Source organism: Anas platyrhynchos, chromosome 8 (assembly GCF_047663525.1).
Source record: "Anas platyrhynchos isolate ZD024472 breed Pekin duck chromosome 8, IASCAAS_PekinDuck_T2T, whole genome shotgun sequence".
NCBI classification, from domain to species: domain Eukaryota; kingdom Metazoa; phylum Chordata; class Aves; order Anseriformes; family Anatidae; genus Anas; species Anas platyrhynchos.
This window is the reverse complement of record NC_092594.1, coordinates 37508614-37528176: the sequence shown is the minus strand read 5'-3', so window position 1 is coordinate 37528176 and position 19563 is coordinate 37508614. Positions and strand designations below refer to the sequence as shown.

Sequence of the window (19563 nt, the reverse complement as noted above, 5' to 3'; positions counted from 1 at the left end):
ACTTACTGAATAAATGCATAAATATGAAGGGGGATGCAAAATTATACTTAGGTGACATGATGAAGGACAGTTTTAAAATTCATTAGGTCTGATTCCTCACCGAACAGAAACAAATGACCAGTCATTTCTATTAGGGTAGCTATCTGCTATTAGGGTTATATTGAGGTTTCTTCCTTCGTTTTGGCCCGGCACCCACAAGTTTTAATGGCAATGCAGTGTTATCAGCAGGTCTGTATCTGAATTGTTAAAAACTGAATGGAGCTTTGTGACAAAATCAAAGGGGAAGGATGTTGCTGGATAGAGCCAGAGATTAAAATTTGCAGTGATAGCTCCATTTCAACCAAAACTAAGAAATTAACACGAAAAACAGCCTTCACCTCGTCCCAAATCCCACACCTAAGCAGTAAGGCTTCCAAATGGCACTAGGCACTTGCAAACCTGACATTGGCGAAGCTCATCTAGAGCTCAAAAAGCTTGAGGATCACCATTTCCCTCCTCTGCAATGTATTTAGTAACTTTTTCCCAAATATGACTTTTTTTTTTTTAAATCACGGCCTCCTACAAGCAAACCACCAGAGCGCGCATCCAGGAATAACACTTCCTAATTTTAATCGAACAGAGCAAAGACTTTGAGATTTGTGGTTTAAAGCCAGGTGCCTGCCCACAGCTGGGGGCCGTGCCAAGCCTGCCAGCCCCAGCGCTCATCCCCGTCCTCCTGCCAGCCCCAGGCAGAGCAGCTCTCCCCGTACATCGCTTTCTGTAGCCAAACTCCATCAAACCAGAGTGAGGGAATAAATCCCACGTCACGCCAGGCAAGCCACCAGGGAGAGAAGTGAAGGGCAACTACAAAAATCCACGTTGCATCAAATTCTCTGGGCAAAAATACATCCAAGGAAGCCGAAATGCCTGGACCACGGTTGCAGCATATTTAAATTAAATGTCCTTTCATTGATAAAAATGTTAATGTATTATTCTTAAATTGAGTATTTTTTATTTTATCCTTCACCTTCCTGTCATGCAACACAAAAATCCTGCTCGTAAAGCCCTGGTTTGGCCAACGGGCTGCCTGTGCCAGCAGCTCAGCCTGCAGAGCTCGCACTGGGTGAGCCCCCACCATGTACAATGACCTCAGCTGTAATTTCTGCTCCACTGGAGGGGATTTTCTCCTGTCTCACACGTTTCATAATGAGGAGAGAGCCTGCCTTTTTGCCCAAATGGTATTTAGGTCTCCAAAACCGAAGTCACACATCCCATATGACTTCCCAAGCCATTTTGGTACCGACTGCTGCTCACACACAGTAGGGCAGCCTGCTGTAAGACCTGGCCCAACATAATTCAGGTTCCTTTGTTTTCCGACAACTAAAAGGCAACGCGGAGCTCAGGAGCCTCTAAATGCAGAAGAACATCGTTAAGAGGCACGTTGCTACCAAAGCTTTTCAGCACAATGCAGAACTTCACCTGCCTTTTCCTCAGCAGCTTCCCGTAATCACAGCACCTGAAGAGCCACCACAAAGGAGATGGGATAAAGTCCAAGCAGCAAGGGAGGGACAGAGCAGGGCTGGCACAGCAGGGCCTGGGCAAGAACTGGGCAAGTCCTGTGCGTACAAAGCAGCCACCCCCATGCACACAAATCTCCCAAAGCCCCGGGAAGGTTTGCAGCATCACAGCGGACACCGAGCTGCCTCCAGCCCTAGCTCGCTCCAGGCAAGCAGGCTCCCACCACAATTATTTTGGGCAATCTGCACCTTCTCCCCTCCGCCCCAACACCACAAACACCTCCCCCTGCTGCGTTCGATATTGCTTCTGAGGTGGGAGCATGGCCCAGGAGGAAATATTTCTCGTAGTTCCTTGGCAGAAAGTCAGAGAACCAGGAGCTGAACTGGAGACAGGGAGGTCACGAAGGCACCACCCCAAAGGGTCGTGGTGCTACCACCCCGCTCTTGTGCCACTCGGCTCACCTGCAGATGCAACAGACTTAAAAACAACTTCCAAAATAATAATAATAATTATTTAGCTCACACTGTACATGCTACTAAGGCTGTACCAACCAAAACTGGAAAAGTTCAGACTGAAGCAGGTGGCACGTAGTTTCCCCAGCTCCGGTTTTAATCCAAATAAACGCTCATTAACAACAAAATAGGAAATAGATTAAGTGCTTCTTCACACACACCCCCAAGCAACAATACATAACCAAATTGCAGCCTTGATCGGTGTGTAAAAAAACCACCAATCATCAGGGTAAGGAGCGTAACGTTGCCTCTTCCATTCATCCTCCTTGTGGCCGCGAAGCGAGCTTTGTAGGAAACCCACTGAGCTGCCAAGGGAGGCCTCTGGGAACACAGCTTCCAGGGGATTTTCTTGGTCTGGCATCCACAAAAGCAGCGCAGGAATCCTCCTGCAACCCCACCAGAGCACGTGCACCAGAAACTCTGCTTAAGGAGTTCCAGCTTCTAGAAGCTTTCACAGGAACTTCCAGATGTGTCTGTTTTAAAGGCTTTTTCCCTGGCCTTATTCCCACCTGTGACAATCGCAAGCACAGCCAGAAATTCCTCTCGCATCGCAGGAGTACGTGCAAAAAGAGGGCCAAAAATGGACAAAGAGCACTCGCTAGACAGCCCTACAATACTGCTGGAAGTGAAATCGCAGCTTTTCTCAGTGTGCTATGGTTTCCCTTCTCTGCTAGAAGAACGGCTGCAGCCTCCTAGCGCAGAGTCAAAACCGAGCAAGGCTGTGTTTAAAGGGAAACGACACCAGCGAGAAGTTGGTTTTATCAGCTGCTTCTGGCTGAGAAGCTGGTAAAAGGAGACGTAATGGTTTGTTTTTACTAACGATTGGAATTGTGCAAAGAGACTTTTGCAAAATCACTCGGGAGACTCTCGAGAGACCTCGCCCGCAGCTGATAAAAGTGACTCCGGGAAAACCCTCCCGTGGCACCGGAAACCACCGGTATTGATTTGTCACCGGCATTATTTCACAATTCAGCCCCGATTCTCTGCAAAATCAGCACGGTACCTCACAGAGACCCAGACCGGAGGAGGACACACGCGGTGCAGGGTCCCAGCAATGATTTAGCACGTGCTCGATCCCATACTGCAAAAGGCACGCGGCTTAACGACAGATACTGGATAAATATCAGCACTAAATTCTGTTTTCCATGGGGAAGTAAGCACAAGGATATCCCTTCAGACTTCATTAACACCGCACATTATGCAACTGCAAGAAGGTCCAGGAAAGCAGTGACTGCAGAGCGCTCTGTGATGCTCTGTGCTTCAGTTCTCTGCTTTATTCAGTGTGAAGCCCACGATAAGAGAAGAGGTAGCACAGCTGTTAGGTAAAACTGCCAGAATTTTGGACATACACAACCAAAACTGATATATGAAATGCGTTACTTAGATTTTTATAATTAAATTTTAAAATTAACTCTGTCCTAACTGAAACCAGGACACTTATTACACGCGTTCAGAAAAAAAAAGGAAAAACCCAGAGTGACTATTTTGCTATTCAACCACATGGAAATAAATTGTTCCTGGGACGTTATCGAGCCCTTACAGAAGTCCCCAGCCGGGCTTCCCACGCACCCTGACACACATCAGGTTGCCGTGAGCAGTCAGCATCACACATGAGCTTCCCGGCATCACAGCCCTGAGTTCTGGCCACAAAACTCACTTTCCCTGGCAAGGGAAATGGGGAAATGTGGGATGCTTCCTTACAACCAGGCACTCCTCCACATCAGCATGCACAACTGATAAGGTTCCAGGCTTTTTTTCCCTCTAATTTCTTCATCAATAACTGATAAACAGAAAACAGGAACTGTTAAATAAAAGACTCTGCGAATAATTTATAAATCCTTTCATCCATGAACATAAAAAAACAACTGATAAAATAAAATCCTTCAGTACTTTATATCTCCTCCTATTCTCAAGCGTATCCTGCCTTTCCATCTGAAATAAAGTGGAAAACATTCAATTTTACTTAACAGTAAGCATTAAAGCTCTTCTCACAAGCACCTGGGCAAGCCACCGGCGCTATCACAGCTTCTGCTACATCAGGACCACCAGGCACCAACCACTCCTCCTCTGCTCAATGAACCTGGGAAGAAAATTTGGCTACCACACACTGTATTTACCTTTCTGCCTTCTTAACCTACGTGTTATCAGCCCTGCCACAGCTGAGAGATTCCCCCTTGCTTTGTGGCTCCCTCGGATGCCTTCCTGCTAGCGACTCCTCCGTCCCCCCACGGCCGGCGGGGTCCTCGGTGCAGGGGGACAGCTCATTATCTGCCGCCCCACCTTGCCGTGCCGCATCCGGCAACTTTTATCTGCACAGGACAGCTGCCTTCTCCCTGTTTGAAGCAAAATGTCAGTCTTCGCTAATGCACCCGGGCGTACAGCGCTAACGATGCCTCGCCGCTTTGAAGAAACAACTCAAAGCCTAATTAAAAATTCAGATGCGGTCTCCTACGCGCCACCGTCCTCCCTGCGCTTCCACCAGGACCTCGCTGTAGCTTTTTGAAATGTTTCATGCTGGAAAAAAAAAAAAAAAAAGAATCCGAGTGGAACAGGATGAAAAACTGCCGCAGTCTTGGGCTTTCGCAGAGCCTCGCAAAAGGCTGGCGTAGCTGGATTCAAACCAAGACATAATCATGTAAACCAGATGAGATTTTACTCCACTGATTCCTACTCTGTAATTATTGCAGCGCACTGCTGCCAAATTGCAGAAAGGATCTACTCAAACATTTATCAGCCTTCCTTATTTTTTTTTTCCTTTTGTATTTCAATTTCACAAGCTGGAATCAACCTGAAAATAAAAGGAAAAAAAATGGAAGCAGTTTTCTGTGCTGTCGTTTGGTCGAGGGCTCTAAATTGTCCACAGATGCCCAGGTTTCGGGTCCAATGCATGAGGACTTGCAGTGTTTTACGCCACTTGCTGCACAAGAACCTCCCAGTCACCCACCGGTTTATTTGCAAACGGTTATAGAAATTAGGGGGGAGGTGTATGAAACCCTTATTTCAGGGGTGGAGAACCACAGGTCTGGTATTTCAATTGGTCTGCAGAGCAGCTTGAAATGGGATTTCTCTCTGCCAAGCTGTAAATCCACTGTTAGTAACCAGAAGAGCATCCCACTAGAAAAAATATATATATTTGTACTGTCAGTGTTCTTTTTCCAAGAGATTCAATAAGCAGATGGTTCTTGTGACTGTGACTCTGCCATCACCCAGAAATCTTCAAAGAAGGTGGATTTTTCAGAATGAAGGTGTCCCCACAGGAACCCCAGGCCATCTCTGCGTTGCTGCACTGCTCTGGTCTGCGTTCAGTCTGGGTGTCTGGAAGGACATACGGCTGGACGAGGCATTAGCAAAGCGAACAGAATACATTTGCCAGTCAGCCTGCAGAAGCACGTACTATGCTGTTCGTTATTTTTACATGTCGCTGCATCATCTGAGCAAGTATTAATAAAAAACCAAAAACGAAACCCACCACAGTTAGGGAGCACGGAAAAAAACGGGCAGCAAACTGCTGTCTTCACAGTCAAAACCCATTTATTTCTTCCAACCAACAGATGACGAGAAAGGGCCCTGCTTCCTTCACGGAGTGAGCGTAAAGGATTCAGATGGCAGAGCTGTCTTCAGAAATATTCAAGGCCCTCTGGGCCTATAACTTTTGTTACTATCTGGCTAGAAACATCAGCGTGTATCTTGAAAGTTATAAAAGCACTTAACAGTGCTTTTCATCTTCAAAGCATTGCTTAATCCTTTCAACTCTCACCGAAAGCATTATATCCCCATTTTGTAGGCGGAGATGCTCCCTTGCCCAACGCTACCAAGAAAGCGCGGTTCAATAGTTCTCACCTCGTGCGCCCCGCACAGCTCAGAGGGTTAAATCCTGCCAAAACCAAACAAAATGCTCGCACAAGTTCCCACTTACTCTTTTCCTGCCTTCACCTCCTGGCCGAAAAATTTCGGTTGTCTCAACCAGCGACCTACTCTGTAATTTCAAAGCCTGGGCTAAGCTTGGCCAGGTGACGGAGCCAAGGGAAACACCACTGGTACACGAGGTCACGACACAGCCCCCATTTTTGCTGCAATTTTAGCATAAAGAGGTGCTAAAAATTGTAATTACCACTGAAGTCTGGTGCCAAACTGAGATCTGTTCGTGATAACTATAGGGCCACCGTCCCCACGCACTCTCGCTAACAAAAAAGATGATGCTGGTTCTATGTAATTTAGGTACCGTACCTGCATCCTGCCGCTGGTGCACAGCCCCGTTTCTTCGCATTTCTTTCACCCCAACAGGAACCCACCCGCAGGTGAGCCAGCAGAGCCCACACCCCGCACAGCGGCGCCTTTCCCTGCTCCAGCCCCGCTGCAGCTGGGGGACATGCACCAGAAAGGCATCTTGGCACAAAGACATCTTCCTTTGGATTTCATTTCCCAGGCGCTGGATTACTTCAGTACGGGCAGTTAGGACCAATAACGCTGAGTCTTCTGCACGGCTACATCGCATCCTTCCACCCGCACGCCAAGCAGAGGCTGCTCCTCCTGCCTTTGTCACCGCACAGCAAGGAATGAAGGCTGTGGTGGGGCTTCTCCTGGTTAAACTGGAAGCAGTGTTGATGAAGTTTTGGGGGAAGCTTAACGAGATCTCCCCGTGCAGAAAGACGGGCACACATTTGCACATACACCAACCCATGCTACGATCCACACAGCGTTTAAGCACGGCACCGACACTGAGCGCGGCTCTCACAGAGCTGTCCTACAGAGCGGGAACGGCAATAAAACGGTGCCAGCAAGAAGCCAGGCTACTGATGGACATCCCGTCCCACATCTCTCTCCCAGGAGCAGCACCAAGAGCTGTAACGCCCAGCAGAGGCAGCAGCCCACATATCTCGTGCTCAGCAGCACGCGAGGGCTCCCAGCCGGCGAACACCGCGGTGCCACACCGCGGTTCTGCACCCTCAGCTGCTCCACGCAGCCCCAGCGAGGAATAAATTCATACGTGCAACCAGAGCACTCGCAGGTACGAGAAAAAGCATTGCTTAGAAGCACCAGGCAGACACTCAGCACGCGTCTATAAATAGCTGGGCTGCGAGTGCCAAAAACAATTGTCAGGGCGATGCTGGCACCAGAAATCCCTCATCCTCGCTCTTCCCGCGGCTTCAGCCGGTATCACGACGCCGATGTACGCGCATCTGGTTCCTCCCAACAGGGCAAAGTAATGCGATTAGGTTAAAAACACCGAGCTCGTCTTACTGCTGCACTAATTACGTGAAATTCTGGTAGAGGAGAAGGCAGGACAGGAAGTAGGCACTGCGCAGACGGGACGGATCTTGTTTATAGCGCTGCCTGACTGCTCCAGCAGAAATCCAACGCATTCTCCATCTCCCAGCTTCCATACTCATTACACCCTGCCCTTCTTCCCAGGCGAGTAAGGCTCAGAAATTTGGGGGATCTCCTCTTACCTCTTCCACTTGCTCCTCTAACGCTTGCTCTGTAGGCTCCACCTCGTCCTCGCTTACGGAGGCTCCTTTTACAGTTTTCTCTTTTCCCAGACTCTTCCCTGAGCTCAGACACACCCCAACCACCCTCTCACCTTCCCTCTCTTGAAGTAAGCACTTCCACCTGCTCCGCCACCCACTGGACGTTTCCTCCCCGCCTCAGTCCTACCCTTCCTCCACAGCCCTCTCCCACACGCAGGTCCCGTTCCAGCGGCTGGTAACATCCTCCTGCCTAGCACCGGGACGCGCAGAGCAGGAGCTACAACCGAGAAGGACCAAAGCGTGACAGCAGGGTGCAAGAGCAGCCTTCAGTCCTGCCGCTTCCCCCTCTGCAGTCTATGGAATTGAATAAAACCACAGCTGCCAAGTGGTTGGATATTAACCCTCCTTCTCACCTGCCTCCTACCTCCCCAAAACATCTCCCCCAATTTCATCCCATAATTATCGATGTCTCCCACCTCTGCCCGCTCGCTCCCTTTGTCCTGCACAGCCACAAGCACCAACCACCCGCTGTCCCCTTTTGGACCTGCCTCCAAAACCAGGGCAACACCCGGAGGTTTAGATCCAATTAAAGCACAAAAGCCCTCTCCCTTCTCCCGAAATCCCACCAGCCTCCCTTACCCCTGGGCAGAGCCACACCACGGCGAGCACCCGCTTGTGCTCCGATGGTTTCCACAGCCCCACACGAGCAGAGAAGAGGGGAACTCCGCACCAGCTACACCCGGCCCCGTCTGGGCAGGCTTAGGCAAATTCTACCCTCAAATCAAGCACGAACCACGGGCTGCACTGACACATGTCATAACATTTTTTGTTCTACTGCAGGAGGTCAGCAGAGAAGCTTCTAAAAATCGGGGGAGGTTCGTTTCCACCGGTTTTTAATCTCAAACAGCTGTAATAATGTTACGGGCGGGAGCAAAGGACAGGCTGCACATTAGCTTGATGGGAGTCGAGGCAGCCAAAATATTAAGCATATAAAAATAGAGCTCGGTATGAAAAGGGTTTTCAGAGTTTAACTACCGGTTTCACCGCATTACGTTACTTCGGGGCCTTAAATAGCCAACTAATAGTAAATAAGGCATTTTGGTGTTATTTGCACCCCTGTGCACCGGCAGCCGGCTGGTTCCCAAGCCAGGACAAGCGACTCGTGGGGAGACGGGGCTCTCCCTCACCCCTGTAAGGTACAGTGTGCAACGTGCTCACATATACTGTGTGCAAGTTGCTTTTTCAAAGCCAATACGCGTTGAAGATGATCCCATTGAGTCATTTTAAATCGTTGATTTATTTTTTAAAGATGCCAAGCCAGATGTGGTGCCCCAAGCAGCGCTCCACCACTGCGGGAGGACGCTCCTGTCTCTGGAGGAGAAACACAGCCTTGGGGGGCCACCAAAGCGCCTCTCCTCAGCTGGGTACGTCCATAACCCCGCTCATTACACAAAACCACCTCAACCCAACCCCTTCCCAGCCCAGAGCCGCGTTTCCTCAGCGCTTCCCTGGCCACAACGCGGCCCCACACCGAGATGCTCGGGAGGTGCCGGGATGGGGCCGGCTGGGAGCAGATAAAAGGCCATTTGGGTACAGACCCCCGCTGGCCGCATCAAAGCGCCTCCCTTTCAGCTCGGGAGCTTTTTCCAACCGCGTTTGCTCCCCCCTCAAGTGGCCGGGGCTGCCCGGGGGCCGTGGGGGTCCCGGGGGTGGTGTGGGGGGTGGGGGGGCTCGGCCCTTTTCCCTCTTTCTTTTTGGGGCAAGGAGACGGGCGGCGAAGCGAAGCAGCCCCTCGGGAAGGAAAGTTTGCAAAGAAAGGGGAAAAAGAAGCAGGAGAAAGGGGGGAAAAAAAGGGAAGAGAAGGAAGCGGGGCAGGGGGGAAAGGGGGGTCCGTACCTGCATGGTGACGACCCCCAGCTCCTCGGCGGCCAGTTTCCTCATCTGCGCCGCCACCACTTGCGCTTCCTCCAGGATGGCGAACTCCGCCTCGGCGGCTCCCAGCCCGCACAGCAGCGCCAGGCACACGAGGCCCAGCGGCCCCCGGCCCCGGGCGGCTGAGGCTGAGGCGGTGGTGGTGAAGGAGGAGGTGGAGGAGGTGGTGAAGGAGGCGGCCTCCTCCCGCCGCCCTCCGCCCCGCGCCATGCTGCCGCGCCGGGGGGCTGCCTAGGGCCGCGGGGCGGCCGCCATGCAGGGGGAAAGGGACGGGGGAAAAAAAGGGAAAGGGGAAAGGGAAGGAAGAAGGGGACGGCGGCGGCGGCGGCGCTGCCCAGCCGGCCGCGGGGAGCCCTGCTCGCCACGGCCCCGCCGCTGAGGGGAGAGCGGCGGCGGAGAGCCGCAAACCGCCGAGCAGGGGAGGAGCGGCAGCGGCGGGGCCGGCAGCCGAGTGGCGGCGGGGAGAAGGAGGCGGCCGGGGGCAGCGCGGGGCCGGGCCGGGCCGGGCCGGGCCCCTTCTCCCCTCCCCGCTCCTCCCCTCAGCGGCCGCCGCCTCCCTCCCGCCCGCCCGCGCCGCCTGAGGAGGCCGCGGGGAGCGCGCTGAGGGGCCGCGACCTGGGGAGTTGGCGAGCTCCCTTGGTGGATTTTTGGTCATTTTCGGGTGGTTTAAACCAGCGCTGATCCCCCTGGGCACACCCCAGCCCTTGAGGCTGAAGCGCCGGGCGTGCGGCACCCTCCGGGCTTAGCGCCGTGAACAGCCCTGACTGAAAACCTCGAGGGTCTGCGCTGTTCTTAAACCCACCCGCCCCGCAGCGGCCCCGCTACACGCTGATAACTTTTCCTCCAAGCCCGGTGTGTCCTGCAGCAGAAATTCCACAAGTTAACGATTCCTCACCATCTGCCCTCATGCTCTTGCCCGTTCCTCGTGTAAGCAGTGTGACTGCCCCTCAGCGCACGCTGCTGGTCCTGGTGGATAAAATACAATCAATACAGCCTCGATATTATTTCTTATAATCACAGAATCCCAGATTGGGTTGGGTTGGGTTGGGTTGGAGGGGACCTCAAAGCCCACCCAGCGCTCCCAGCCCAGAGCCCAGTGGCCTCGTTGAGCAACTCAAGGGATGGGGCACCCACAGCTTCTCTGGGCACAAAAGATCCTATTTTCTCAAAATTGAGTTTCTACCGTCTTTAGCAGCTGTTTTGTTGGCTTCTCTCAGGCAGTTTTATCACAGCAGTTCCCAGGCCCTCTTGGTGTAGGGCCGGAGCTGGGTCAGACCCAAAGCCCTGCTCCCATGGGTGCCTCCCCTCACCAGGTTCCCCTGCCACCTTCTGTGGGATTCAGCAACCCCCTTTGTTTGGATTTAATAAAAGGAAAATAATTCTCACTGTACAAATTCCGTATCAGTTTATCCTTGGCTTTTGTCCTTCTAGGTGATTTATGGGCCTATTTTTTTTTATTTTTTCACTTATCCTGAGCAGGAATTATGGTTTAGGACTAAACCAAAATGACGCCTCTCAAAGCTGCTGTAATCACTGTCTTGTATTTCCATTCCTAAAGTAGCATTAGCTACCTGAAAGACAAGGAATTTTCTTTGCATCATGCTGAAGCTCTTGGACTTCTGTTGGAATATTTTCCCTGGGCCCAAGAGAGAGAGAGAGTAAGCCAAATTCGCTCTTAGCACCAGTCATTTTCATATTACATTTTATGTTTTTTCTTATTAGATTCACTAGTGGGGGACGCAAAGGTTTTAAATTATAGTGAAAAGCCAAGTGGTTTTCAAATATCTTGGCTTCACTACCCACTTTTATTTTTTATTCCATTTCTGACCCTAGCTGCTTGTTTGAAAAGAAAAATCCATCTCTGTAAACTTTGTTATATAAAAAATTATCCCATCAAGGATACAGCTGGAGCTAAGTCAGTAGCTAGCTGTGTTAGCAGCACCACCGAATCTCCAGCTATCCAAGGCACCAAATTCATGCTCCTGATCCTGAAATCCAACATTCATGCTACAAATAGTCTTTTTTTTTTTTTTTAATAAAAAAATAATAAAAAATAATAACAAACTAACCTCAGGAAATGAATGAGGCAATTGTCCTCTGCTTCCAGAGCCCCAGGATCCTGCTTACGGCAAGGTAACCAACTGAACAGGTTTTGCATTTTCATACACAACCTAAACTAATTCACCCTGCAGCCCTCGAGGCGAATCTGGGCTGCTCCTGAGTTCCCGTCTGCTCCGTGGCAGCGTCGCTTTCTCCCAGCCTGGCTGCCCAGCTCACAGCACAGCTGTGTGCATCCCATACCCATGTTCTAGATTAGCTCTCACACATCCAAAGTTTTAAAGAAAAATAAGACATAAATCCCTCCAAAATACCGGGGGAAGGAGGAGGGTGTTAGGGATGGGATAAGAATATGATATCTAAAAAACCTCTGCTATTCAAATTGCTGGATCATTGGAATCACAGGACATCAGCCAAAACTGCCAACGCAGACAACCTGATGCTCTAGCACTCTCTCAAGCCAGGCTGGTGTCTATGCATTTATGTGGTTACACAGCTGTGGATTAAATCCGCCTCCTTTTGCCTTAGAATAAGCCTTGGAGAAGAGGGACATGGCCTTGTTGGTGCAGTAGTGCCGTGGCATGACCAGAAGAGGAGTCCCAGAGAGCAGGAGAGCAGAGGGAAAAGAAATAGTAAGATGCAATCAGGTCCATGCTGTGCTACCAGCATTCAGGCATAAATAATTTAGCCATTCAGATTTGCAAAAATGAGGCCACACTAGAAAAAAAAAATAATAAAAAATGCCCTTTTTCTAAACAGCAAGGAAAAAATGAATACAGAGTTTAAGTGCTGGGGTATGGGAAGAAGAGGAACATATGTCAGATGTAAATCCCGGAGCCATGGTGGGAGTAAGCGTTCTCCTGAGAGCAGCGTAAGTGGATAGGTTAGTGTGTGCCAGGAGGGGTAACAGAACAAGTGCTGGTACAGGTGGTAACACCAATGAAAAGCCCTATTTCTGTAGCACATTATTAAAAATGTACTGAGCCAAGGTTTATTAACTGAATATGTCTCTCTGTAGTGATCATGACTTTGTTGATGTATCTTCTGAAGTTCCTTTACTGATAAATATTTAATTTATATTTTCAAAACTGTAATCTGGCTGTATATACAAGTACAGATCTGTAAGAATACAGTGTTCTCTGTGGAAAAAAGCAAAGTCCTTAGCTTGCTGCACTTGCTTCGCTTTGTAGCAAGTCCCTGCACTCTCCTAGCAAGTCAGGAGCATCATACATTGGAAAGGCATCATCTAATCTCTGGAAAATCTCCTTGAAAGTGGCACTTCTTGGTGATACCTATCTTCACACCTGCAAGCAATACAACACGCACTCCAAAAATTGAAAGGCAGGCAGAACATTCGTCTGGCAGCCCCGTGCTTCCTGCCCGATTCTCTCTCCTGGTATGTAGCCCTTTTGGGATGGTTCAGCCTGCCAGCTGCATCCCGCAAAGGTAGCAGGATGCTGGTCAAGGAGCTGGGAAAGTATTTGTGCCTCTTCTTTCTGACCTCAAAGCAAATACTAAATTTAATCTTTTTGTATAAATCTGGCTTAAAAATAGAGAAAACGTACGTTTCTATGAGATTACTGTATCTTGATTTGCTGCTCTCTACCTCTTCTATCTCCCAGTTGATGTGCTTTGTTTTTTCTTGCTCATCTGACTCCTTTTCTACTTGCCTTCTAACCTGAGTAAGTTGGATACAGCTAAGTCAGAAGAGCTTACTTTCCTCATTTTGATTTTCATGTTCAGTTTCACTCCCCTCCCACCATGTTTTTAAACATTTTCTGCTCTGGAAGTTGTATCTCTGTGTGACTTTTTGATACAGTTCTTACTCTCTCCATAAGTTTGATCTTTGCTCCCTGGTGAGAGTTTCTTCTGAACACACCAACATGCTAGGATCAAGCCAAGAGTGGCATCTCTTACTCTTTGATTTAGCAAGGAAGATTGCAAGTAGTAATTGATTATTTATTGCATCTGAAATCTGCTTCTCTAAACCTTGCTTCTGTTTATGCAGATTACAAACTGTGTTATAGGTCAGAAAGAACTTCCCTGGAACATCCTTCGTTAATTTCTGATGATTAATTTCATTTGTATACCTGGCCTTGTATCCACACTCCTTATACTCGTCTGTTTTCACATGTATCATGTGGCAGGGCCAATAAGGCTGTAAACTCCAAGATTTATCTCATAGCTGGTGCAGCCTCTGCCCACCTAATCTGTCATTCCCCTATGGATTACAACCAGTAAAGAAAATGGAAAAAATGCCTTGCACTCCTCCCGCCCCAGCCTGGGTCTGTAAGTGTGCCTGTGAGAGCGTTCTTTCCATAACACCATCATCACCAGATAATATTTTTAATGAAAGCCATCACGTTATGTAGTTTCTAAGTGTGTGGTGTGGGATTTCAAAGTGAGCATTGTGCCCAGCTGTACAGCTCGGGACGGAAAAAGCCTGATGCTAGCAGCACAGCTAGATCACAGCATTACTGGTGTGGTCTCCTTCCAGGTCAACTAGCCTTCTGCTAAATTCTAACTAAAAGGTGATGTAAGGAAGAAAATCCCTGCTGTGGGAGGAGGATGGCAGAAGGACAGGGTGGGATGGGAGCTAGAAAATGATGGAAGGGACTTGAGGTGCTGGATACCTGTCCCTGCTGGCCCTGGAATACCCTGACCTCTGGCTGAGAGTCTCTCCTAACTCTGGCAGCCTGATATCCTCGGAATTTGTCTCCTGTACCCCATGCCTGGAGCCAGCCATGACCTGAGCAGCAATCCCAAACTGTTGAGGAAGAGGTCAGTAAGTGTTCTACATCAGCTGTACATGTAAATGTATATATGTACGTAAGTATATATGCTTCAATTTATGTTTCTAAAATATAGCTGGGGAAACACCTTCTGTAATAAGGGTATAAAACATCCCATCAGAGAATAGCTGTGATATACGTACTTATATAGAGATATACACTATATACGTGTGTGTATAGTACATGTACTGCATATATACAATACCTGGGATAACCTCTTTCAGTGACATGGCACCCAGTTCAGGAGGCAGCTCCGCTAAGGAATGATGTGGTTCACCAGATGGTAACCCTGGCAAATTGTGAATGAGAGTCAGACTGCATTTGAAACGTGTTCAAAGAATTCTTGGAATATCAGTGGTTCTGTCCTGAATCAAGACCATGTGAATTATTATCATTTCTCAGGCTTATGAATAAAAAAAGGATGTGCCCATGCTGTGAAATAAAGGATGCTGATTTTCTAATTCCCATTTCTTGATATCTTCATTCTTCCATGGTTGTTCTCATTCTGTATTATTTTTTATTTACACACATCTAATGGAAAGATCAAACATGATTAGGAAGACACTATTTATGAGATTACTGCTAAAATCAGAATATTGTGCTACTCGCACTTTTTTATATTTTTATAACAATCTGAAAAATATTTCTAAAAATAGCAGCAGATGCCTTCTCTGGTTTTATAAACTTGTTCGCGATTTCAATATCAACTTGTGCCAGCAGTATCCTGGCTTGGAGTGAGTGCACATTTGCCTCGGCAGCACATGTCAGGTCAGACCCATGGGAACCACACACGAGCCTTCACAAGGGTAAAACAGCTATTGGAATAACCAGTCCTGGGTGTCCAAGAGTACAGGACTGGACCTCTCATTACATTCAGCCTCAGACTTCTCGCTGATCATGACAAAAATGGAGAGAAAAAGGAAATGAAATAAAATGGAGTTTAAAGAAATTTAAAACTCCAGAACTATTGCTGTTTGGAAGGTGGTTGGTGCACAGTCACACAGACTGCAGGGTGCTGGGGACAAGGACGTGTCTGGCTGCTCTGCGACCTCCGTGGTCACTGCTTGGGTTTCCTACAGTCCATGCATCGAGGGCAGCTGCTTCCACCCTTGGAGCTGCCAGACTCCAGCGAAGACTCGCTGATTATACACAAGACATAGATTTTCAGAGACTTGTAATTTGGCTAAATCAGGCTAGGTTTTCAAAGGTGTATCAGATGGCATGCTGTTGGCCAGTGTGGCAACACTTAAACAACCTCAGCTTTTTTCTTTTCAAGGAAACAACTTTGTTTATAGTTTTCTGTAACCCCAGTCTTGGAAATGGCTGAACCCTTCAGCATGAATAGCTTGGAGTCTACAGCAAAAAAATAGCTAGGAGCTTTCCAGCGCAAATAGAAAAAAAAAAAAAAAAGCTCTGAAAACCTGGATCTTATCCCTGAGAAATGGCAGGCAGCCTTGGGAACAGGCACTGCTACTGGCAATATTTGTAATAATTCTGATAGGCTAATCTCTTTATCTTCCCTCTGCATCTCTTATTTTATCTTCATGTTGATGTCATGGAATTTGTGGCACCAAAACATTTCTTCTTTTCTTTTTCCTTTGGCTTCGCTCTCAAAATTAAAATCACCTCATTTTGGGTTATTTGAAATATAGCAAAAAATACCGGGGTGTCCTCCGTGCACCCCCAGCCCCCCGTCTTGTGACAAGGTGCAGATTCCCCCTCTCTTGCCTGGGGGCCGTGTCTTGCCATGGGATCGAACAGGAGCACAGCAGTGCCCACCTCACAGTTACTCCCTGACTGGCAATGAACCCAGCACGTACTGGGGGGTGGTGTAAAAGGTGATTTTTTTTTAGGGCAGAAGAGGATGACCTCCCACAGGACCAAAAGAGCGTCACTTCATCACAGGGAGATGAGTTGGATCGAAGTATTTGTGGTGGTGACACGGAGAACATGAGAGCCATCCATTTCTCTCCTGTCCCTTGGGAAACTGAATACACCTCAGCTGTCCCTGTAGTGGGGATTCCTTGAGATCCCTGAGCCGAGTCCCCCCCGAAGTGCTGAGCTGGCACTTTACAGGCGGTTCTGCACTGCTATTAATATCGTCGGCACCTAGGGCCCAGCCGCATGCAAGGCGGGCTTGTAGGGTGAAGTACCAACATCTGCTCGGCCTGCTGACAGGGCCTGATGGGGCACTTTGTAAACACGGGCTGACAAGATCCTTGCTCCCAGGAACACGCTCTCTAATTAGGCAAAGGACCAAGTGTGCTCCTGGGGGCACAGCGGAGTTGAGATCTCTCAGCACCAGCACCTAAACAAAACTTGGGGATGGTTGCAAGCAAGAGCAGGGATTGCTGTGCAGTAACAGCCTGATCTCTGAAAGGTTTCACCAGCATTTCTGGACCACGGGTGGAGGCAGTCATGGATCAGGCACCTGAGGGGCATTTTCATCATTTGGGATCATGCATTCAGCAGGACCCAGGTCTTTCTCCACCTCTCAGCCATATTCTGGGAAGTCCTTTCTGGAGTTACATCAGGATGCCAAAATCTGGGGCTCTTTCCTGCCTCATGAACACCCTCGTCTGTGGCCTGGAGTCATCCCCTTTAGCTCCTGCTCTGCCCCAAAACATCTGGGCCTCCTTAGTGCTTAGCAGCAGGGCCGTGAGGGCATCCTCACCCACACCGCCTGTGCTCCGGGAACACCTTGAGCTGGTTACGGGCTCTGAAATTAGGCAGTCAATAAGTGGAGTTTTCTTTTATTACATTTTTAGGAATACCTAATGTGCACCTAAGTAAATGCCTAAATTACACCATCTGTAAGTAGTTACATTCTCACTGTATCCCGTGGTTTGGAATCTGGCCACTCCTAGGGCCTACAGAAGTAACAGAAATGTCTATTCTGCTTTGAATGCCAGCATCTCACAAGATCTGCATGAAAAGGTAGAATTTGCATTCTTCTGGGGCGTGTTATCAGAAAGAATCAGTGTCAGACTGTGCACAAATACTAAAATTAAGAAACTCAGTGTAATTGTCTTCTTTATCGTTATTTTTTTCAGAGTACATTGCTCTCTGTTCTTTTGTCAGATTTTTAACTACTTTTTAATGATCTATCCCCTTTCTTTGAATCCCTCCAAAAAGTACCCCCACAATCTCACCTCGTTACCATGATATATATGACTTTTTTTTTCTTAATATAATTAATTGTTGTAAAATCTTAGACCTTCATCATCACTGCAAATAGCCAGTATCCCATGGGCAGGATTGTAAACTCTAGAGCCAGGATATAGTCAGGATCACATTTTAACTTAGTTATTAATTTTGCTACCAGTAACAATGAGAGAAATATAGAACTGACAATACAAACTGAGTGCACCTGAGTTGACAGTTTGTAATGTTACAAGACAAAGAAAAAAATATATTTTTCTTTAAAAGATTTTCCATTTTAATGGAAAATAGCAAATAATGACACACTCACTTTGAACTTTACGTTATTTGATCAATCAATTATAGAAGCCTGCCTGCACTGAAGAAAATAAAGAACCCATCAGAGAGAATGGTTTTTAAGTCTGCATTCAGAATATACCCATGTCTTCTAAACTACTTAGCCTACCTGTTCACTAAGCAGCTTGTTTACAGCCTGGTTAAATAACAGTCAAAACATGCACCTCTGGTATGAATCCAGAAGACCCAGTCACTTATCTGCAGTTAAAGGATTTTTGTGGAAAAAGCCATTAAATGTCACTGTCCACGTTGATGACAGATTGCACATACAGAAACTCTCTTCTAAAATTCAACGTGATTAGATTAGATGCTGTTTTCCGTAGTGTAACTAATGAAGGAGCAGGGGGACCAGTGATGTCTGCATACCTGATTAGCATCGAGCTACTCTGTGCCTCCACAGTTTTTTTTGGCTTGCTCTTTGTCCATTGCTATTTCTTCTTTGTTACAGCAAGTACCAACACAAAGCTCCGATCCTGCCACTATTTTATTGTATTTAAAGTACACTGATACTGATCAGAATTTCTCCTCTAACCTACGTTAGACACATCCATCAGCCATTATATGTTTGAAGCCTGGGTTATTATCTTAAAGATAGTCTTTTAAAATGAAATATACGGAATCCAATGAAATTGTGCACATTCTGTGAAAACTAAAACCTCAGACTACATTGCCTCACTAGAGATCATAAAAACTGTACTTACTTTCTTCCTATAATACACAAGATTTTCTGAAGAAATCTTTTTTTCTGAAACAGGTATAACTGAAACAGGTATGCCATTTTTTAAGTGGAAAGCCAAGAGGGCAAGATTCAACATCAGCTTGTTCATGTCACTTCCCTGGCATCGGTGATGTAAAATTCTAGTTTCATGGGAACAAGGAGTTAAATAAAAATAAAACTATAACGTTTATTTTATGTAGCTAAAATAAATTTCAAACTGCGAAGAAAGCATATTTCTGCCTTTGAAGTTCAGCAACGTTCTGTTAAGCAACCAGGATCTGTATAGCTAACATTTCTTTTCTTTCCTAAATCCATTCTCTGCTCATTCTTTTAATTTGATTATTGACATAATAATCAGAATGCAATTTGATAAATATTTCCAGATATTTCCGCACTGCACAACGCATACAGTCTAGACTTAATTAAAAAACAAAGAGTGAAAAATCCCAGCTGGTTTTCTTTTTCTTCTTCCATCAACAGGATTAGAATACTTATCAGTTGGGCTCTGCCTGCTGATTCTTATCGCAGATTTCAGCTCCCCCACCTAATGAACAGCTGAAATGTGGTAAAGCAATAGACCTTTATTTTCCAGTTATTCATGCCCTTAATATGAAGGCTGAATCTAGCACATCTGAAATGCCTCTAGATGGGCGACCGAGTGAAACATCAGAGAGCGTTATTTTCAGTCCTTCTTACAAGTGAAGATGAAAGTAGGGTCAGAGGGTAGATGAGAATGATAACATTTTAAAAGGTTCATTTAGTATATTGGCCAGTAGCAACGAATGTAATAAATAATGTAATCATAGCTTGACTTTGCTCATAATTTCTCCCTGTGTTGGCAGATTTGGAAAGTACACAGTAAAGACAGCATGGTCATTCTGGGGGTTTTTGGAGGCCCTGGAGGATATCCTATTCAAAGGGAAAAGGGGAGATCATCATTAAAGAAGGACAAAAATCTGGAACAAAACAAAACAAAACAAACAAGCAAAAAAAACCACAGATTTTTTAAAGGAGAAAAAACATTTGTAACAAATCCTTTGTTAACATGTCACTGAACTCATATAAAGATTTTCCATGGTTTTGTTGCA

General features: G+C 47.3%; 1 protein-coding gene across 6 annotated transcripts in view; it reads right to left on the bottom strand.

Annotated features, from left to right (window-relative positions):
- The window catches only part of CACHD1 (cache domain containing 1), a 99582-nt gene extending 89695 nt beyond the window's left edge, over positions 1-9887 (bottom strand). For 5 of the 6 annotated variants that reach the window (XM_072041808.1, XM_072041809.1, XM_072041810.1 and 2 more), the window contains exon 1: positions 9374-9887. In XM_072041808.1, the coding sequence (XP_071897909.1) occupies positions 9374-9619 (246 nt within the window). In that variant the 5' untranslated portion in view covers positions 9620-9887. The remainder of the gene's footprint in view (positions 1-9373) is intronic. The other variant, XM_072041812.1, reaches the window with a different exon arrangement.
- Positions 9888-19563: the final 9676 nt, after the last annotated feature.